The 18826-nt window shown below is 50.1% G+C and overlaps 1 protein-coding gene across 1 annotated transcript; it reads left to right on the plus strand.

Moving 5' to 3' along the window:
* The first annotated feature begins 118 nt into the window (after positions 1-118).
* LOC149916207 (rho GTPase-activating protein 32-like) lies at positions 119-18809 on the plus strand. Its single transcript, XM_090149583.1, has 20 exons — positions 119-184; positions 1781-2291; positions 2544-2621; positions 3284-3361; positions 4046-4168; positions 4284-4361; positions 5015-5096; positions 5800-5943; positions 6501-6603; positions 7160-7292; positions 7808-7890; positions 8242-8349; positions 8704-8849; positions 9350-9551; positions 10344-10489; positions 10680-13559; positions 13654-13866; positions 13967-15654; positions 15754-17436; positions 18034-18809. The coding sequence occupies exons 4-16, from the start codon at positions 3308-3310 to the stop codon at positions 11105-11107; spliced, it is 1830 nt and encodes a 609-aa protein (XP_090005709.1). The 5' UTR covers positions 119-184; positions 1781-2291; positions 2544-2621; positions 3284-3307; the 3' UTR covers positions 11108-13559; positions 13654-13866; positions 13967-15654; positions 15754-17436; positions 18034-18809.
* Positions 18810-18826: the final 17 nt, after the last annotated feature.

An 18826-nucleotide genomic window follows, 5' to 3' on the forward strand; every position in this document is an offset into this window, starting at 1 on the left:
CTGGCACCGTTCCTTGGAAATCTCAGGGCTCTGTAAGCTCTGAAGCTGTGTCATAACTCCTCCCGTGGTGCTCTCCCTTTCTTTTGTGTAGGAGAGCTGGAGTTCAACTCCTTCCTGTTTCCTGCCTATGTGCTGCCTGCCTTGTCCATGGCCCAATGGGCTTTTATTGCTCACACCCAGATTGGTACGTGTGGATATAAGCCTTTGTTTACGTTTATCTTTTGCTTGTGGTGACAGCTCATAGCTGAGCTTGTGGTTAACAAGACACACAATAGCTGGAGATACAGTACTCTGCATCACTAAAACACGAGCTTTGTGGCAGCCACGAGCCCAAGGAACAGCGAGTTTCTGTGTTTTATTTCTGTGCTTGCTCCCATTGCCCCGCGGCCCTGTTGTGGTTGAAGCCGGTGGGTGGCTCAGCACCACGCAGTCCTTTGCCCACTCCCCTGTTCCCCGTGGGATGGGGGAGAGTGTTGGGTGGAAAAAGAGAAGTAAAACTCATGTTTTTGAGATAAAAGTAGTTCTGAATATATATATGAATGTATTGCAAGTGATGTACAAGCAATGGCTCACCACCCGCCAACCACTGTCCAGTTAGCCGCCAAGCAATAAAAGAGAGTGAGATGTACTCTCATCCCCTTCAAAACTCCTTCCACTTGATGGCATATAGTATGGAATATCCCTTTGGCCAGTTTACGTTAGCTGTCTTAATTCAGTTCCCTCCCAGCTCCTTGTTGAGAGCTTTGCTGAGAATGGCCTTGGCTCTGTGCAAGTTTGCTTGTCAGAAACTATAAAGATCAGGGTGTTCTCAGTGTGATTTTTCTCCTAGAACCCAAACATAGCATCATACCAGATACTCTGAAGAAAAATCCCTCCCACCTGAGACTAAGGCAGCCCCCCAGTGTGTGTGCCGTAAGCCAGATAGGGACGCAGGTGTTGCATTTGCCTGGCAGCGTTGGCCAGGGATGCTGGAGAGGTTTTGGTGCCCAGCTTGGACGTCGCAGCACTGCTGTGCCTGTCAAAGCGGCATGCTGCGTGCTCTCCAAGCAACGAAGCAGCGTTTCATCAACAATGTGCCATGCTATTTCCTGGAACCTGGTGTGTTTGTGTCTCTGAGGCTAGGTTTACCCTACGAGCTCTTCTTGCAATAGCTGTTTTGAATTCCATTGCAGGCGTGTGAGCAGAAGTGCTTTTCCCCTTATGTTCTGTCTCACAGTGTTTGCCCATGGTTGGTAGAAGAAGGAGCTGATGGAGTCAGCAGTAGATTCTGTTGGCTTACCCTCTGTGCTTCATCCCTGGAGCTCACTGCTGCACAGAAGAGTACACGCGTGTTTATCCCAGGGCTGCAGTAAACGGGAGCCTGGTTGGCATAGCACTGAGCAGCACCTAATGGGCTCTGCAGAGGATGGCTTTGCAGAAGGAGCAGGAGTGCCTGCGTCCACCTGTATCCTGGGATACGTTCTGGCAGCGATGCACCAGCTGTGGCCACAGTGACTGAATGCAGGGCTTGGCTTGGGGCTGCCGTGTGGCACTTACTGCCCCGCCGTATGCCTGGCAAAGCACAGCCACCCCTCGCCCACGACAAGCGTTTGTCTTAGTGTCGTGTTTCATGCTGTCTCCTGAACCTCAGGAACTGGAGGCAGCTTCCCCACGAGAAGGGGAGAACAAAATGAGGTCATCCTGGAAGCAAAAAGGCAAAAATCCACTTGGGAAAGAAATGTATATAGCAGTCTCGTAGCAGTTCTGTGTTTCTCCCGTCTCTTCCTTGATTTCCTTACAGTGAAATAGATACGTGCTGTAACGTGCTCTTGAATGAAACAAAGGACTCTAGCGTGGATTTTATGTAGGCCCTGCACTGCAAGGTATGCTGCTGGCAGGAAGTGTCCATCTGCCCGAGGGTAGGAAGGCCCTGCAGAAGGATGGCCTGAGGCGGGTTGTACGAGGCTCAACAAGAGCAAGCGCTGGGTCCTGCGCTTTGGTCATGATGACCCCGTGCCAGCTTCTCCAGGATTTGGCTGAGGTAGAATTCCAACCGCCCTCTGATTCTAGACTGTTGGAGTGTTGGAATCTTCTGGTCTTGTGACGTGGTCTTGCTTCCCCACCTTGTCTGTCATGGTGGAGCAGCCTGGTGGCCCTTAGTGATGTCATAAGCAGCTAGAATGAGGGGAGGAGCAGTGCCTGCTGCGTCCCTTCATTGGAGCGCTTGAGCTCTGACTGAGTAGCTAGCTTGTTGCACTTGTGCATCGACTGAGTACCTTCGTTTTCACACCGTCTTGTGCAGCATCTTGTAGGTAAGCTGAGACAGTGTGAGATAGACAGGTGGACAGTGAGGTGTTGAAAGCTGCTGGCTGGCGGAGCTGGTAGTGTCATGCTGCTTACTCTTGACCATCAGACATAATTTTCACTCAGTAGCTACATTCCAAAGCATAGAGGTGGCATTTGTCTCAGGGCTTTTTCCTTGTCTTCTTTGTTAAATTGTGCAAGCTCACTGATCAGCTCTTTCTCTCTCCTCTCCCCGCCCTCTGCCTTCTCCTTTGATGCAGCTTTTGCTCGCGGAAGAACAGAGCAAAGTGACAAGAAACGGCTGCGGCTTCAAGGAACTTGTTCTGATCTCTTGCCTGGTATGTGCCACACGTTGTCCCCCCCGATGTGGTTTTGCAGCCTGCGTCGCACCGTGTTTAGTAACACAGCCTCATCCAGCCTTGACAGGACACTGGTCACGTGTAGAGTTATTCCACTTTCCCTCCAGCTCAGCCCTCAGAAGGATGCTGTCTGTGATGCTGTGACCAGCTAGTCTTTAGGAAACCAATCCCTTAGGCAAGGAGTCCTAGCCCCGGTTTGTGCAGGGCTGCACAACGTGACCATGAGCATGCGTGCTTCGGCTGCGTGTGCGCACGACAGCTGTGGGGAGCACAGCAGAGATGCAAGCAGAGGAAATCCGTGTGGAAGGCTGCGGCCGGCGCTGGAGGTGAACTGGTGGGAGCCGGGCGCTAGGGAGCAGATCCACCCCCAGCAGTGACTCCTCTCACTGCCCTGCTACTGTGCTGTCGGAGTGCTCTGAGCAAGCGCATCTGCTGCTTTGTGCCGGAGTCCCCATCTGCTAGCAGAGGGATAGCGACTTGGTAAACTGCTGCGTAATAGGCTGTCTCGTTTGAATTGACTGAACAAAGTGGTTGTTTCTAGAACACCTGCCTATGCCAGTGGGTAACTGAGGGTAGTTCTGAAGAAGTCTCTCCATACCGTGGTGTGTGAACAGAGAAAATAGAAGTGTGTTTCTTTTCAGTTCCAGCTTGTCGTGCCTGCTGTGATGGGCATCGCGTGCAGCGAGATCAGCTGTGGGCCTGACCTGGCACAAATGGAGGTAGAGTATGAAGCTCTGATTGGTCTTTGTTCTGCTGACTTGAGCCGGCAGAGTGAGCTGCAGATGAGCTCTCCTGCTTTTCAAGAGAGGGAGAATCCTTCCAGCTCTATCGGTGTCACTGAAAAGCTGCCTGAAAAGCTTCATGTCCTTGCTACGAGCATCTAGATGGCCGTGGACGTTATAGTACCTACAGAATCAGATCGAGCGTTATAAACATGCAGAAGCTTTTTCCCCATCCTGCTTGGATTTTGTCACCCAAAGACCAAGTTCTCATATTCAGTAAGTTAAGGGAAGCAGGCACTTGTAGTGAGCCAAGGATTGGGTCAGTGGACCAGCTCCTGTGTCCAGTCCATGGCTGAGGTCTCCAAGCAATAGGTTACAGGAAGCAAGCCGACTCTTACGCTCCTCTTTGGCAAGACAGTACTGCAAGCGTGGCAAGTTTATAAAACTCCAGGAGTCCTCTCGGTTGGGGTGTTTGTCCTCTCAGTCTGGGTAGAGAGAGACGCATCTTTACATTGCCTGGCCATACTGCTGCACACCAGGAAGAGAAACAGCTGTTATTAGACTTGCAGTTTCTTGTTAAGCACTCATGATAAGGATCTTTCTCTGCAGATGTGCTCCTTGCTCTGAAATTGTCCTCGTTTGTCCTCAGCTCCTCACCATGGCCTGTGCTCTCTGTTTCAGACTGAGAACAATGGGAAGCCCCTGCTGATCCACGAGGAGTCTCCTGTAAATATTCCAGCTGTTGCTGCTGCCCATGTTCTTAAGAGATACGTTGCCCAGGCACCGGATGAACTCTCCTTTGAGGTAAGCAGTTAAGGGCGTTCCTAGTTGTCATGTACAGGAGAGTATAAGGCGTGAACGCATCAGGAATATTCTCAGATACCTTCAGAATGTTTGGTGAGGTTGCAGTCTTTTGCAGGTGGGAGACATCGTGTGCGTTACTGATATGCCACCAAAGGAGCTGACCCCCTGGTGGAGAGGCAAGCATGGCTTTCAGGTAGGCACAAGCTTCAGACTTGAGAGAGCAACTTCGGTCAGGTCGGGAATCTCGGCTAAGAGCTGCGCTGCCTGCACAGGATGGCTCATGGGTGTAAACATTTTCCCTGTGTCGGTGTCAGAGATGGTCTTTGTAGGAAACTGTCTCCTCAGTTCACTTAGAAGCAAGAGCCTTCACAATATGCATCAGGTCACGGCCACTGAACCCCACCTTTGGAAATGCAGCAGCTAAGACAGTGTTTCAGTGTCTCAGAGTATTTTGCTTGCACCCATGCAGAACGTGAAGTTAGTGTCTTTTAGGAAGTTACTGCCTGTCAGCTGAGGTAGGGTAACAGACCCTCCGCGTGCTTGTTGCTGCTGCTGGCTGCAGAACGCTGGGTAGCTCGGAGCTGGGGATTATTGCAGCTGCATCTCAGTCAGCAAGAACTTTCTTCTTCTACATCTTCTACAGAAGCAATTATTTGTTTTGTAGGTCTTTTGGCTGCAAATGTTGAATAATTATTACTTTTATGCAGGCCACTTTTTGTTGGATAGTCTTACGGAGCGTCAGGCAAGCACGTTCCGAGGAAAATGTTAGGTGGCTTTTGGTTGAACAGTTCAGGCCTGAGAAATGCTGCCTTCAGCATTGCACCTCTCTTTTTTTTCTTGTTACAGGTTGGATTTTTCCCAAGTGAGTGCGTGGAGCTCATCAATGGAAAAATTCCGGAGTCTCTCCTCAGTTCAGTGCCAAAGCCAGGTACAGATGTTACATTTGATGGTGCAGGGAAGCAGAATGGCGTCTCTTTTTGGGTGTGTTCTGTGTTTAATACCTCCTTTATCCATCCCGTGTTATAGTCTGTGCTGATGATCCTTCAGGCATATCATGGGGCATATGGCTGGTGTTTTGTAGGCAATGAGAATGAAGGAGGGCAAAGGCAGTTCTTCTGCGAGTCAGTACGAGGTTGAGAACAGCCAGTGTCCCTGGTGGACAGCTAGAGGCCTGGTTGTGCTAGTGATATGCTTGATCAGAACGTGACTTTTCAAGAGGATCCTTAATCCTCAAGTTGAGCAAGCCAAGCAAGAGGAGTGCATTAAACTCCATCGGAACGCGCAGAGATTTGGCCCGATCCTCCCGTGTTTATGAGTGGACTTGGGGAAATCATAGAATCCTCCTAGTATGGCTTGGGATGGAAGGGAGCTCAAGGATCATCAAGTTCCAACCCCCCTGCCTCAGGCTGGGCTGCCAACCAACCTCCACATCTAATGTGAGACTAGACCCCACTGCCCAGGGCCCCATCCAACCTGGCCTTTGGCTCCTCCTGCAGGGATGGGAGAAAATCCGTTTTTCTATGTACTTGTTAATGTTCTTCCCGTTTTGACGTGCTCTGTAGAATGTGTTATGCTCGGCCTTGTCCAACTGAGCCAAACCTGAAATGAACTGGTTTCTTCCTGTTGTGCAGTGCCAAAGAAACGCGGCAAGCTCGTCACCTTCCTTCGTTCCTTGGTGAAGGCCCGCCCAAAGAAACCGAAAGAGCGGGAGGTGGAGAAGGAAAGGGTGTTTGGCTGTGACCTGGGAGAGCATCTTCTCCACTCTGGTCGCGATGGTAAGGGACAGCCCGTTCCTGAGATCTTCCTCTGTTGGGCATCTAAAGATGAAAGGGAGGTCGTATCTAGCAAAGGGGCAGGTTGGTACCGGTGGAGAAACGTGTAATGGAAGTTGATGGCTGAAAGATAAACTGAGGCTAATGCTCTTAAGAGACAAGCACGTTTGTATTTGCTTAAACCAAAGCCTGTAAGCCAATCCCACGCTAGCCTGAAAAGAAGGGAAGCCTTTTGGCCAAGGAGAGTGTCCTGCATATGTTTCCCTGCTCTCCTGGACATGAGATTTCCCACCTCCTTTCATTCCCATGGGAGCTGTGGTGGGACTTGCAGTGTCTCCGGCTTCCCCAGAATTACTTTCTCCAGGCTGATTCCTAGGTCCTTACACTTCTTGAATGCAAGGAACACGTCTGTCCAGTTTCCTCGTCTTGGACAGCTTTCTTCTGTAAGGAAGAACTAAGCAGTAGCCTGGCTGGGCTTAGTGGATGAGATTTGACAGGAGCACAGCCTGAACCAGTACTTGAATGAGGAGCTCAAGTAACCGCTGGCACGTGTTCTTTAGTCCCCCAGGTCCTCCAGAGCTGCGCCGAGTTCATTGAGCAGCACGGCGTAGTGCAAGGGATATACCGGCTGTCCGGCGTCGCGTCCAACATCCAGAGACTGCGGTAAGAGTGCTGCGACTGACACAGCGGTCAGTAGGGGCGCGTGCCCTGTTGTGGGTGCTCAGAGGCCTGCGCCGTGGGGCAGCTCTGTGCAGGCAGCGTGCGCTCAGCAGTGGTGCGCCAGGCTTGTCACTGTTTGATAGGAACACGGGGCGTTCAGCAGACTTGCTGGAGCAGGAAGTTCTCCTTCTGTCCTTCGGAGCACTGGAAGGCTGTGGGGGACTGCGGTGTCACCGCTGCCAGCTCTCATTCCCGTTTCCTCCTGTTTGCAGAGCCCTTTGGAGCAGCCCACACTCCTCCTTGCTGCTCCGGGCTCCTGGCTTAGGATTGTAGACTAGGCAGCCAGTTGTCAGAGTCACGGGAAATGCCTTAGCAAAACGAAAAGGTTTCCTTTTGGAAACATCTCATCCAGCATGGCTCGTGTGGTGCTGGTGACTGAGTGTTCATTTTCTCCTGTTAATCGGGAAGCCCTTCCAATGCTTGATTATATTTGGTGTGGCTTTTGACTTGTTTTCCTCTTTCTCAACCCCCCCGCCCGTTTTTGTGTCCTTCTCTCCAGCCAAGAATTTGAATCTGAGCAGATTCCTGAGCTAACCATCCGCGACACTCACAGCGTGAGCTCCGTCTGCAAAATGTACTTCAGGGAGCTCCCGAACCCTCTGCTGACCGACCAGCTGTATGACAAGTTCTCGGTAAGCACAAGGCAATGTCTTTCCTTTACCTCTTCCCTGGGCCTCTTGGGAGATGGCTGCAGCAGTGCCCCAGCTCTGAGGCCCTTTTTCTGTTAGCCCCGTGGGGTTTACTCGTATGTCTTTGCCACATCATGCATCATATGGATGCCATTTTCGGTGGTCCCAGGAGGCGGTTATTTCCATATTCACAAAGCTTGAGAGAATTCATGTTTTTTGTTTTTTCTTTTGTTTTGTTTTTCTATTCCCCAAGTATTTATAGAATGGGAGTGGGATTGATAGCAAAGTGCACTTGAAGCTTGAGGAGCTGAGCTGCGCAATCAGGCTGTAAACCGGCCCGCTGCTTGGACTCCTTGGCCTTGATGGCACCAGCTGCGTGCCGCTATGTTCCCCAGATGCCTCCTGGAAGGCGTAAAATCTGTCTCGGCGCAGACCAACAGCACGCTGTCCCCATAGTTCCCGACCCTGTGGCAGGTATCTAGCCTGATTTGTGTCTGTCCCTTTCTGCACTATTCCAGGAGGCTGTTGGTGCCGCTACAGATGAGGAGCAGCTGGTCAGAATGCAGGACGTCATCCAGCAGCTGCCCGCTCCTCACTACAGGTCAGTGCTGCCCTCACTCTGTTGAGCTCAGCCATGCTGCACTTCAGAGGGCAGTGGTGTGATTCCAGGCTTGTCTCATGCTGGCAACATGATGCCTGCGTATGTTGAAGCAGTTTAAGGCTACACGGGGTTAATTTATTGGGTCGGTTCCTGGGCACGGGGGCACAGTTGGTGCAGCTGGTGGCTGCAGCTGTGCTGTGCTGGGGCTTGGTGCCACAGTGTGGCACTTAGTCAAGTTGGATCTACTTCATCTTCAGTGACAGTAGCAATAACATGCATTGAGGCTTTGCTCTGTGAACCGCAGCACCGCGTGCTCATTGGTGCTGAATATTTGCCTCTCTGATTTTCCAGGACACTGGAATACCTGATAAGACACTTGGCTCGTCTAGCCGGGAACTGTTCCGTGACAAACATGCACGCTAAGAACTTAGCGATTGTGTGGGCTCCAAACCTCTTAAGGTAAACTTCTTTCTCCATTTCAACACACTGCTTGGATCTGTTCTCCGGCAAAAAATGCAGTCTTCCTCTTTCTCCATCGAATGTGCTCTTCTCCTGTACACTGTAGTAAGTGGCTGACGGCAGAGCAAGAGCCTGGGCTGTTCTCCAACCGCCCGGGCACAATTTCTAGATGACAATTTCTGCCCTCTTGTTTAGATGGGACTGGTGTGTCCTTGACCATCCAGGAGAATTTCTTCAGCGGCATCACCGCGGAAGCCTCCGGAGCCCAATTTGACAGCTTTTGGCTGCAACAATCCAGACTTGGGGAAACTTGGATCTTGGATAAATGACTGCTAAAATCTGCCTTTTCTACAGATCACAGCAGAACGAGTCTGCCTGCGCCAGCGGAAGAGCCGCCTGCATGGAACTGCAGACGCAGTCGGCTGTGGTGGAATTCATCATCAACCACGCAGATGTCCTCTTCTGCTCCAAATCCGGATCAGACATGGCAGATGGAGCAGGTGAGTGTCTTCCTCCATGAGCTTTATCTTGATCAGACACCTTGATCAAATCCAGGCCTTCTCCAAGATCTTTGAAATACACTTTTTCTATCGAGGGGGCAGCAGACTTCTGGGCTTAGATTAGAATCTGGCATCCTGTTGCTGGATGCTGAGAATGTCCAAGTCCAAACTTTACAATGAGAAAAAAAACGTCACTGTCGTTACGATGTTTTGCATGCAGGTGAAGCTTGATGAAAGTGTGGCAGTGAAGCTTTCTGAGTTCCCTGCCCCCGCTTTCTAGGGTTTTTCTTTGCCCATTTCGATACAGTGAGCTGCTCTTATTAATTATGACTCTGTCCTCTGCCTTAAACATACCTCTGACCACATGCTTATTCTGACCTCCTCTTCTTCTAGTGGCTCAGATAAGCAGGTCTGAGAAAACTATAGCATCTCCCCCAGAACTGTGATGGCTGTGGTGCTGCTTTGTGATCCTCGCTCTTACCTGTGGCTTTCCCTTACAGGGCACGGTTCTCTCTCAGGGCCCAAGTCTGCGTGGGTGTCTTCTCCTGCCACAAAGCTGCTCACCCTGGAGGAGGCACAGGCTCAGAGGCGAGGCCACAGCAGCTCTTCCGTTGTGACACAGAGCAGGGACATAGAAGTGGAAGAAGGCCCCACAGCTGTACAGGGGAAATTCCACACAATCATCAACTTTCCATCTGAAAGGTAAAGAGGACTTTGTTTTCCAGCAACCGTCATCATTGTTTGGGTGGGTTGTGTTGTTGTTTTTTTTTTCCCCCATTATTTCTTGTGCCAAAACATGTGGAAGCTAAATTAAAGTAACGGTGCCTGAAGTGAATTGTTGCAGTGAATCTCTGCTCCCTTTGGACTCTGCGATTCAACTAACATATTCGGTTTAGCCACACGAGGCTGCCATTCCTTCCTTGCTGGGCACGCAGTCACGAGATGTATAAAGCCATGCTGACGTCTACCCTGGCCTGAGCTGGCTCTACCTTGAAACGTTGGGGTTTTCCAGCTGTCGGGGCCACATGCCTGAAACCAGTTCCGGTTCTCCTCTAAGCAGAGCTGCTGGTCAGACCTGCTGGCACTAGAAACTAAACTTGGCGGTGAGATGGGGCCGACGAGGTGTTGATGTTAGAGTCAGAGGTGCTTTTGAATTTCCTTTATGGCTGCACGGTTCCTCAGAAAGCAGTTACGCCTGCCGGCTCCAGAAGAGCCATCCCTTAGATGCTGTCCTGTACAGCCGCGGAGCCTTTGCTCATGTGCTCTGCATCTTGCTTGACACAGTCTAGGGGAATTTAGCCAGCAAGACTTCAGGGCTGAGCTATAGGAGTGGAACCGTCCTCAACTGCTTGAAAGAGAGCGAGTTTCTAAGCTGTGCTTCAGCAGAAACCAGGCGGTGCCAGGAACAAGCAACTGTTGGCAAGAGCTCAGTGCAGCTCTTCCCTCACCCCGCACCACGCACAACTCACACCAGTCACTGTTTTCTCTCTCCAGACAACGTCCACCCAGCAAGATGAAGGAATCACCAGCTGGCAGTTGGCGTTCCTGCTTCAGCCTGCGGAAACCATCCTCTGTGGCCAAACGCCGACTGCAGCGCAGTCCCAGGGAGCCCTCAGAGACGGAAGTCGTGGTGCTGGCAGGTAAGGGTGCGAATCCAGCTTTCAAAGCCTTGCTTTTCAGCGACATAGAATTCATGCAATACAAGTGGACTTGTATCTCCTCCTAGCGTTCCAACCTATACCTAGCATCTTCAGATCACCCCTGATCAAGAGCCACTTTCATAATTCAGCTTGTGAAAGTTTGACACTAACCCCTGTGTATCCTTCCTAGGTGAATCGAGCCCTTGTCTACCCAGAAGAGCCGGGGCAAGTAGCGATGGTGCGCTGTGTGCTTCCATCGATGGAGGGCTCTTAGGAAGCACGAGTCACTGTGGTTCAGATGACAGCCTTCCACATAGCAACAGCGATGGAGAGAAGGAGCTCATCCAAGTTCACGCCCTCATTTCTCCCGGCTGTGCTGAAGATGCTGACCTGAGCCTGCTGGACACCACAGTCACCAGCCTGGACTGTGACCCAGTGCCTTTGCAGTGCAGCCCAGCCCAAGCACAGTCCGAGTGCCCCGACAGCAGCACCTCCACGCAGGAGCAGGTCAGCGTCGCTGAGGAGAAGCCGAGCCTCTTGGAGGGGGACTTAGAATCAGGCCTCCAGCCCCAGGCACCGGGCAGCAGCACTGAGAGCTCTGAGCCACTCTCTCCGTGACAAGAGAGGATGAGTCCCATCTTTACCCTGGACCTCTCACGCCCTCCTGTCTTTTACATAATAATAAAAGCACGCTCGTGCTCAATCAACGCCTTGACTGCCTTCCGAGTCTTCATTCACAGAGACTGGGACGAATGCAACGAAGAGCAAGGCACGCCAGCTTGCAACGCGATGGCTGTGGGGTGCGCGCAGCAGAGCTCTGGGTTTGTTCCCGTTCTGTCTGGCTTTGGGACGTCTGCAGCGAGAGCTCAGCTACCATCTGGTATGGTAGCAAATGATGTTTAGCATCCTGGATGCTGCTCGTGATAATCCCGAGCTTCCTGGCTGTGGCTTTGTGATGCTTTTCAGGGCTTTTTGATGCATTTCGAAGCCTCGGCTGCTCCCTAACGCCTCTCTCCTCCTGCCGTGTCCATTCCTGGCTCCCGACCTAGGAGCTGGCCGTGCAGACCTGTCGTCATCACGCTGCGGCAGGAGGAGCTCACCTTGAGCAGCATCTCCCTTGCCCCGCCCCCTGCGTCTGATTGGGCAGCGGCGGCGGCGCCCCGCCCCCGGGGTCTCCTTGGTCCGCGGTAGCTCCGCCGGCTGCCGTTGGCCGAGCCGCCGTGCGCGGGAGCGAGCGTTGGGAGCCGGCTGTCGGAGGCGCGGCTCTCCTCGCAGAGCGCCGCTCCTGCCGCCTGGGCCGCCCCGCAGGACAGCGCGGCGGCAGCCGGAGCTGTCCGGGCAGCACCGAGAGGGAAGCCGCGGCGCGACGGGAGCGAGTGCTGAGGACAGCTGTGCCGGAGGTGTGCGGGAGAACGGTCCCGGGACGGGGAGGGGGGCCGTGCGGGGCTCCAGGAAGCTGCAGGGAGGCGACGGGGGGGGATCTAGCGAGATCTGAGGCTGTAGGCGGCTGCGAGGGGGTGTGGGGGTTCTGGGGAGCTGGATGATCGTTGTGGTCCTTTTCAGCCCCCCTGCCGTTCTGTGGTTCTGGTAAATGCTGTGGAAAGTGAAAGTGGTGTTTCTGCATTGGATATTGAAAGGGGCAGTTGATCTAAAGAAGTGAGCTGTAGCACGTCCTTAGAAATAGCTGATGTGCAAAGTAAGAATACCGTATACTGTGGAAAGTGAAAGTGTTGTTTCTGCACTGAACATTGACAAAGGGCAATTGATCTAAAGAATGAAGCTGTCACATATCCTTAGAAATAGCTGACGTGGACAGGAAGATTACCATATGCATATAGGTAACATATTTTAGAGACATAGTTACCGAATTACGTGACCAATTCTTTCTCCCAAAGCTGCAACAGACTTTAAATGTTCTAAACAATGTGGGTATAGTATTCTGACCTGGGAAACGTACTGTAAGGTCGTTCATTAGGCCAGCAGAAGTGAAGTCCTCTGAACAAACTCTCAAGGAGTCGGGGCCTTTACACAAAGCGGAACTGTCCCACTCTGTGGGAACGTTAGGATGCCGTAGGCAGGCTCCAAGATACTGCCCTCTGTCCTCCTTCCAAGCTTATCTCTAAGCAAGGACAGACGGATGACCTGAACAATGACCCAGTGCAAAGGGCACAAATGCTGGGGGGTAATGAAGCAGTTAAGAGGTTATGTCTATGTTGTAAAGCAGACATCCAAAAGTTACGACCAGATGTTTGTTAAGAAAGCAGTTGTTAGAAGGCAGTCGACCAATTAAGATATTTGTGGTTGGGTGGTAAGGATTTGTGTTTACTTGGTATTGGTACGATTAGTGAAGCGTTGCGAAAGAGTGTGAACCTGCAGTACTCAGCCAGTGAGGAGCCGGGGAGAAAGAGATAAGGGTCGGGCAGTAGGGGATAAAAGATGTAACACTGTTTTCTCTGCGCTCTCCTGCTTGCAGGAGGCCCGCCATTGCAATTGGGAATAAAGATAGATACAAAGATCAGAGAACCGTCCTGGAAAACTAATTGGCTATTTCCAACAACGCCTATAAATATCTTAGATGTGGGAGTCAAAAGGACACGGCTGCAATCTTTTCAGCGATCTGTGGTGACAGAAGAAGGGGAAATGGCCATAAACTGGAGCACAGGAAGTTCTGCACCAAAATGCAAAGGAACTTCTTCACGGCGAGGATGACGGAGCGCTGGAACGGGCTGCCCAGGGAGGCTGTGGATTCTCCTTCTCTGGAGATATTCCAGGCCCTCCTGGGCGCCCTTCCTGTGCTGCCTACTCTAGGGAGCCCATTTTGCAGGGGGCTTGGGCTCAGTGATCTCTGGAGCTCCCTTGCAACCCCAGTTTTGTGATTCCGTGATTTTATTCATTGCTTCTTGCAGCAATGCAGCGTTTCAGATGAGAGAAAAGCATGGCGGGCGTAAACTGGGTTTCTGTGGTTGGTAAAGCTGTGCTGAGAACTGGGCTGACTACTGCACCTGGAAATGTGTGCAAAGTCTGCAGACACAGAAGAATAACTTTTCCTTGCAGGTTGGGCTTGTCTAAGGTAGGTGATTGCTAGGTGAGCTTGTGCTTTAAAGCATCAAGTTGTATAAATAAGGAAACTTTAAAAGCAAGATTGCCAGTTCTTTTTTACCTAGGTGATTTTTTGCAAGGAGAGATTTGAAATGCTGCTTGCTACTGGAAGATGGAGAGAGGAGAATCAAGTCAAAGGCATGCTGTGCATAGCCACCACGTAGCATCTGCGCCGCTCTCCCCCTGCACAAAGGAGGAGCAGCTCAGCAAGCTTGGCCTGGGCCATGGAAGGGAGCATACAAACATCTGGACCAACCCCAACGGAGCAGGTTCTGCAGGTTGGTTGTCTTCTGCTGTTTGTCTCCCATCCTGTTGCTCAGGGGTAGACGTGTTCTTGATCAGTGCTAATAGGAAACTTTCATGACATTTTTGTTTCAGCTGTCCCAATGCTTTGATCCCTTGCTGCTGGGATGGGGCGTTTGCAGAATGACAATGTCCAGTCAGATGTTGGGGATGAGTCTACGCACCGGGGTATGTCTGGCAGGACTGAGGCTTGGGGACCAGGCCAGGTCAAATCCAGTGCACTTTGCTCTCATTCTTAGTGCTTGCTTTTGCTCAGGAGGGTGGGTGGTGAGCCTAATGAACCAGTGCCTGCAGATGGGGTTTGTGGAGAAAGAGGTCCTGCAGGCCTTGTGTGACACCCATGGAGCTATAGTGAGGCTGCATCAGTGTAAAACGCCAGAAATCCCCAGAGGTGTGAAGGTGAGCTGTGGGCACTAGTAACACAGGAGGGAATGTGCATGCTTGGGTTTGGATGCTTCTGTGTGTTTTAAGTGACTGTGATACCACTGCTCAGTCAGTTTGAGTGTGTGGAACAAGTGTGACATCCTTTTTGACTGAGTCCTGTGAAAGGAGTCTGTATGGGAACTGCTGAGTCACGGCCTGAACCTCTGATTTATCACCTGAGGCGAGCAATGAGTCAGCCCTGGGAGCACAGGTGAAAGGAATTCACCTGTGCTGCAGGAAGGGGTGGAGCATGGCTCCACCTCTCCTAGACCCATTTAAGAGCTGACTACCAGTGGGTAGGATCTCTCTCTCTCTTTGGAAGATTCTCTCCACTGGTCTTTCCTGAGCGAGCCCACGACATGTGTAAGCATCCTATGTATTCTCTTTGTCTTGGTGTGCCTAACTCTCTTGCTTATTTCATTATTATAACATCTTAATATTGTTTGATTATATAAAATTCCTTTATATAATTTTCATTGATTATACACTTGGTGAGCCAGGCAGGCAAGCCGAATATACTAAAACTTACACTATGTCCTTTCTTTGGAATTTCTGTAAATGTTCAAGGGGGAGGACACTACCCCCCTAGATAAAATAATTCCAGGGCAGATGCCAGGATTTGCGGGATCCCCTTATTATGAATTGTCAACTATCATTGAAAAATGGGGTCCTCTACGTGTTGTGGGAAATGTTTCCCCATATCGCCTAGCAGATGACTTTCCGGGACTAGGCAATGATACATTAGTCACAAGAGAAAGACAATTAGCTGCTTCTACAGTGGCATGGCCACTGTTAAATGCTTTAAATAATGCTGAAATAAGGAATAATACTTTAGTGAACAAAAATGAACTTTTAAAAGATCATATTGAAAAGTTAGAACAGGAACTTGGCATATTAACAGGAAAAAACCCAATTCTACATCTTCCAATAGGTCAAGTCTGTAATATTTCAATAAACAATGACCAGGCTCCTGAATCAACGGACTGTGTTGATCAGGAAAATAAACAATCTAAATCTGATCTTGAATCTCCAATTTTGACGGATGCACTAGAAGTCCGTCCTGTTATAACTCAAAAAACAAAAAAGGTACAGGACAGATCGGCGGGGGTGCCGCCTGATCAGTGGCCCCCCGTTCAAACCCACTTGCATGTAACAGCCCGACCGTACACAGCAACAGAACTGATGGACTTAGTCCAACGATTTAAGCAGAAAGCTAGAGAAAGTGTGCCAGCTTGGACTATGGGATTCTGGGGCAGAAAGTGTTCTGATGAATGGCCCGGAAATAGCCAAATTGGCCACAATGACCGTCCATCCTGCTCTTAGACAGAGATTATATGCAGGTAATCAATACAATGATGAAAACCATTCTATAATAGAATGGTTAATGGCGGCCTGCTGTATGGTATGGCCCAATCAATCTGATATTCCTTTACATACAGGGATGTGGTCCTCCATGGAAAACCTTCAAAATTACATCTGTGAATTAGGTGTAAGGGAAGCGATTTATGAAGATGCCTTTGATGGCCCGGATCTGGTCAAATTCTCAGCAGGGATGAGAGACCTAATTTTACAACAAGCCCAGGCATTGGGTATATTCGATGCTACCCTCCCAGCTGAGTTGGATGTCCACGTTACTCAAGATGGCTTTGGTTGGGGCCTGTGGCAACGCCAGAGTTCTGTTCGGACCCCCATTGGTTTTTGGTTTCAGGTCTGGCATGGAGCAAAAGAAAGATATAATATGATTGAAAAACAGTTATTGGCTGCCTATTCAGCATTACAGGCAGTAGAGCCAATAACCCAGACGGCTGAAGTTATAGTGAAGACCACTCTGCAGATTCAGGGGTGGGTGAAAGATCTGACCCACCTTCCTAAGACAGGGGTGGCCCAAGCACAAACAGTGGCATGATGGGTCACTTACCTCAGCCAAAGGAGCAGTCTGTCTTCATCATCCTTAAAAGAAGAGCTTCAGAAGATCCTAGGCCCAGTGACCTATCATTGTGATGCACCAAAAGAAACACTGGTCGCTCCACCAGAGAAGAGTCCCGTTCAGGAGAGGAAATATCCTATCCCTGAAGATGCCTGGTATACAGATGGGTCCAGCAAGGGCAACCCGAGCAAGTGGAGAGCGATAGCATACCATCCTTCGCCTGAGACAATCTGGTTTGATGAGTGTCATGGAATTAACTAGATCAGTTTATGCCCGTGACAGGGGGCAGTAGGCCCCTGCCCTCCCCACCCCCGGCCTGGCCCCACAAAATGGGAAGGAAGGGGGAAAAGGAAAAAAACAGCGGCAACAATCTATGGAGGTAAACTTATTTTACTAACTATGATATCGGAATGCAAAATAATACAATATAATACAATCTACCAGTGGGGAAGGATCTCTCTCTCTTCGGAAGATCCACTCCACTGGTCTTTCCTGAGCGAGCCCACGACACGGGTAAGCATCCTATTTATTCTCTTTGTCTTGCTGTGCCTAACTCTCTTGCTGATTTCATTATTATAACATCTTAATATTATTTGATTATATAAAATTCCTTTATATAATTTCCATTGATTATGCAGTAGTCCTATGAATTTGAGGTCTGAATTTAAGCCTGTGGGCATCGCCCAGGAGTTGGGGAAGAGTACGAGGCAAGGAAAGTTGGGGAAGAGGATGAGGCTTCGGACCAGGAACCTCTTCCATCGGTATTAACTCTTGCCGTTCTCTTTTTGGATTAGGAATCCATGTGTTTTTTTTAATGAAGAACAGACTCATTGTGCAGCTTGTGAGTGAATTCATTCACGCCTGTTAGCTGGTTTTCTTTCCTACATGAAGCTGCAATTGAAATGGACACTTTGTGATCTGATCCCCTCTGGCATGCTCAGATCTGCCAAGTTGGCAAGGCCTGGCTCATGGTTTGTGAGTTGTGCCCAAGGTCAGAGAGTTGACTCTTGTGAGCTTGGAGTCATGTCTTCCAGTTGCACGTTGTGTTCTTTCTGTTGTGTTGACCTCTTGAGCTCCAGCCCTAAGTGAGGATGCAAGCGCTACCACAGAAGGAACGGTTTAGATTGGAAGTGCAATGCAAAGAACTGGAGCCAGCAGGAGCAGGGAAGCGATCATCCTCCTGTGCTCAGCACTGGTGAGTCCTCACCTTGAGTACTTTGTTCAGTTCTGGGTGCCTCACTACAGGAAGGACAGTGAAAGCCTTAAATGTGTCCAGAGAAGAGCAGTGAAGCTGCAGGGCATCTAGAGCACAAGTCTTATGGGGAGCGGCTGAGGGAACTGTGATTATTTAGTCTGGAGAAGAGGAGGCGCAGGGAAGACCTCCTCACTCTCTACAACTAGCTGAAGAGAGGTTATGTTGAGGTGGGCGTTGTCCTCCTCTCCTGTGTAAGTGATAATAGGACTGGAGGGAGTGGCCTGAAGTTGCATGAGGGGAGATTGAGGTTGGATGTTAAGAAAAACTTCTCCACAGGACTGGTCAGACGCTGGAACGGGCTGCCCAGACAGGTGATAGAGTTACCATCCCTGCAGGTGTTCAAGAAACATTAGATGTTGTCGTGAGGGACGTGGCTTAGTGGGAAATATTGGTGGAAGGTGGGTGGTTGGACCGGATGATCTTGGAGATCTTTTCCAAGCTTGCTAATTCTATGTTTCTATGAAAGACATGTGCTGGTGAGTGCTTTGCTGGGTGAGCATCACCCTGCTGAAGAGCAGGCAACTGTTGTCTTTGCAGGCAGCCACATCCACAGGGATTGGATGGACCTTAACCTTGTCTTTCACATCTTATGGGCAGTAAGTCATGTGGATTTAAAGCAGGATCTTAGAGGCAACCTTGATTTCTTCAGCCACCAGAGCTCTCCACCATGCTTCTCTGTGTGATGTGAGACCATGCAGAAGTCTGGGTAGGTGAAGTCAGTTGCTCTTCCTTTTCCCCCCAGGGCTGGAAGTAGCGGGGAAACGGGACTGTGGGACATCCCAGCAGTGGGTTCCTACCTCAGCAGAACCAAATGGCTGTTCTGGTCCACGTGGTCATTTTGAGTGAATCTGACACAAATTAGAGACATGAGGGGCCTGTGAGCAAAAAGCATGTGCTGCATTTTGTGGTGCAAGATGTCCTCTGAGCTGCTGCTAAGAATGCCCAGCATGCTTTCTTTTTGATGGGAAGAGGTTTAGCAAGGATTTTTTAGATGAAAATAGATGAAAATCACGTATTTCCTTTTGACTGACCTTTCTTTCATACTGCTTCTTGAAAAGTTACCTTTGGATTCTAAACTAATATTTATTACTGAAGAGAATACATATGCACCCTGCACTTTTATCTGCACAAAGAATCCTCTGAACATCTGTTTACGTGTTTCTTTTTGGCACTGAGATGAAGCTGTGTGGAACATAGGCTTGGATGAATTTTCAATCAGTAGCAGGGACGTGTAATGCTCATCTTAGATGTCGTGCTGACAGAAAGAGCAGAAAGGTACATTTTATGGGGTTGCATGCTGCTTTTTTTTTTTTTTTTTCAGTCATGACCA

Source organism: Phasianus colchicus, chromosome 13 (assembly GCF_987193195.1).
Source record: "Phasianus colchicus chromosome 13, bPhaCol1.hap1.1, whole genome shotgun sequence".
NCBI lineage: Eukaryota > Metazoa > Chordata > Aves > Galliformes > Phasianidae > Phasianus > Phasianus colchicus.

Coding starts and splice junctions, on each gene's coding strand:
- LOC149916207 (XM_090149583.1), top strand. CDS start 3,308: ATGGGCATCGCGTGCAGCGAGATCAGCTGTGGGCCTGACCTGGCACAA. Junction 5,944..6,500: donor TCTCCACTCTGGTCGCGATG/GTAAGGGACAGC, acceptor CGTGTTCTTTAG/TCCCCCAGGTCCTCCAGAGC. Junction 10,490..10,679: donor GGAAGTCGTGGTGCTGGCAG/GTAAGGGTGCGA, acceptor TATCCTTCCTAG/GTGAATCGAGCCCTTGTCTA.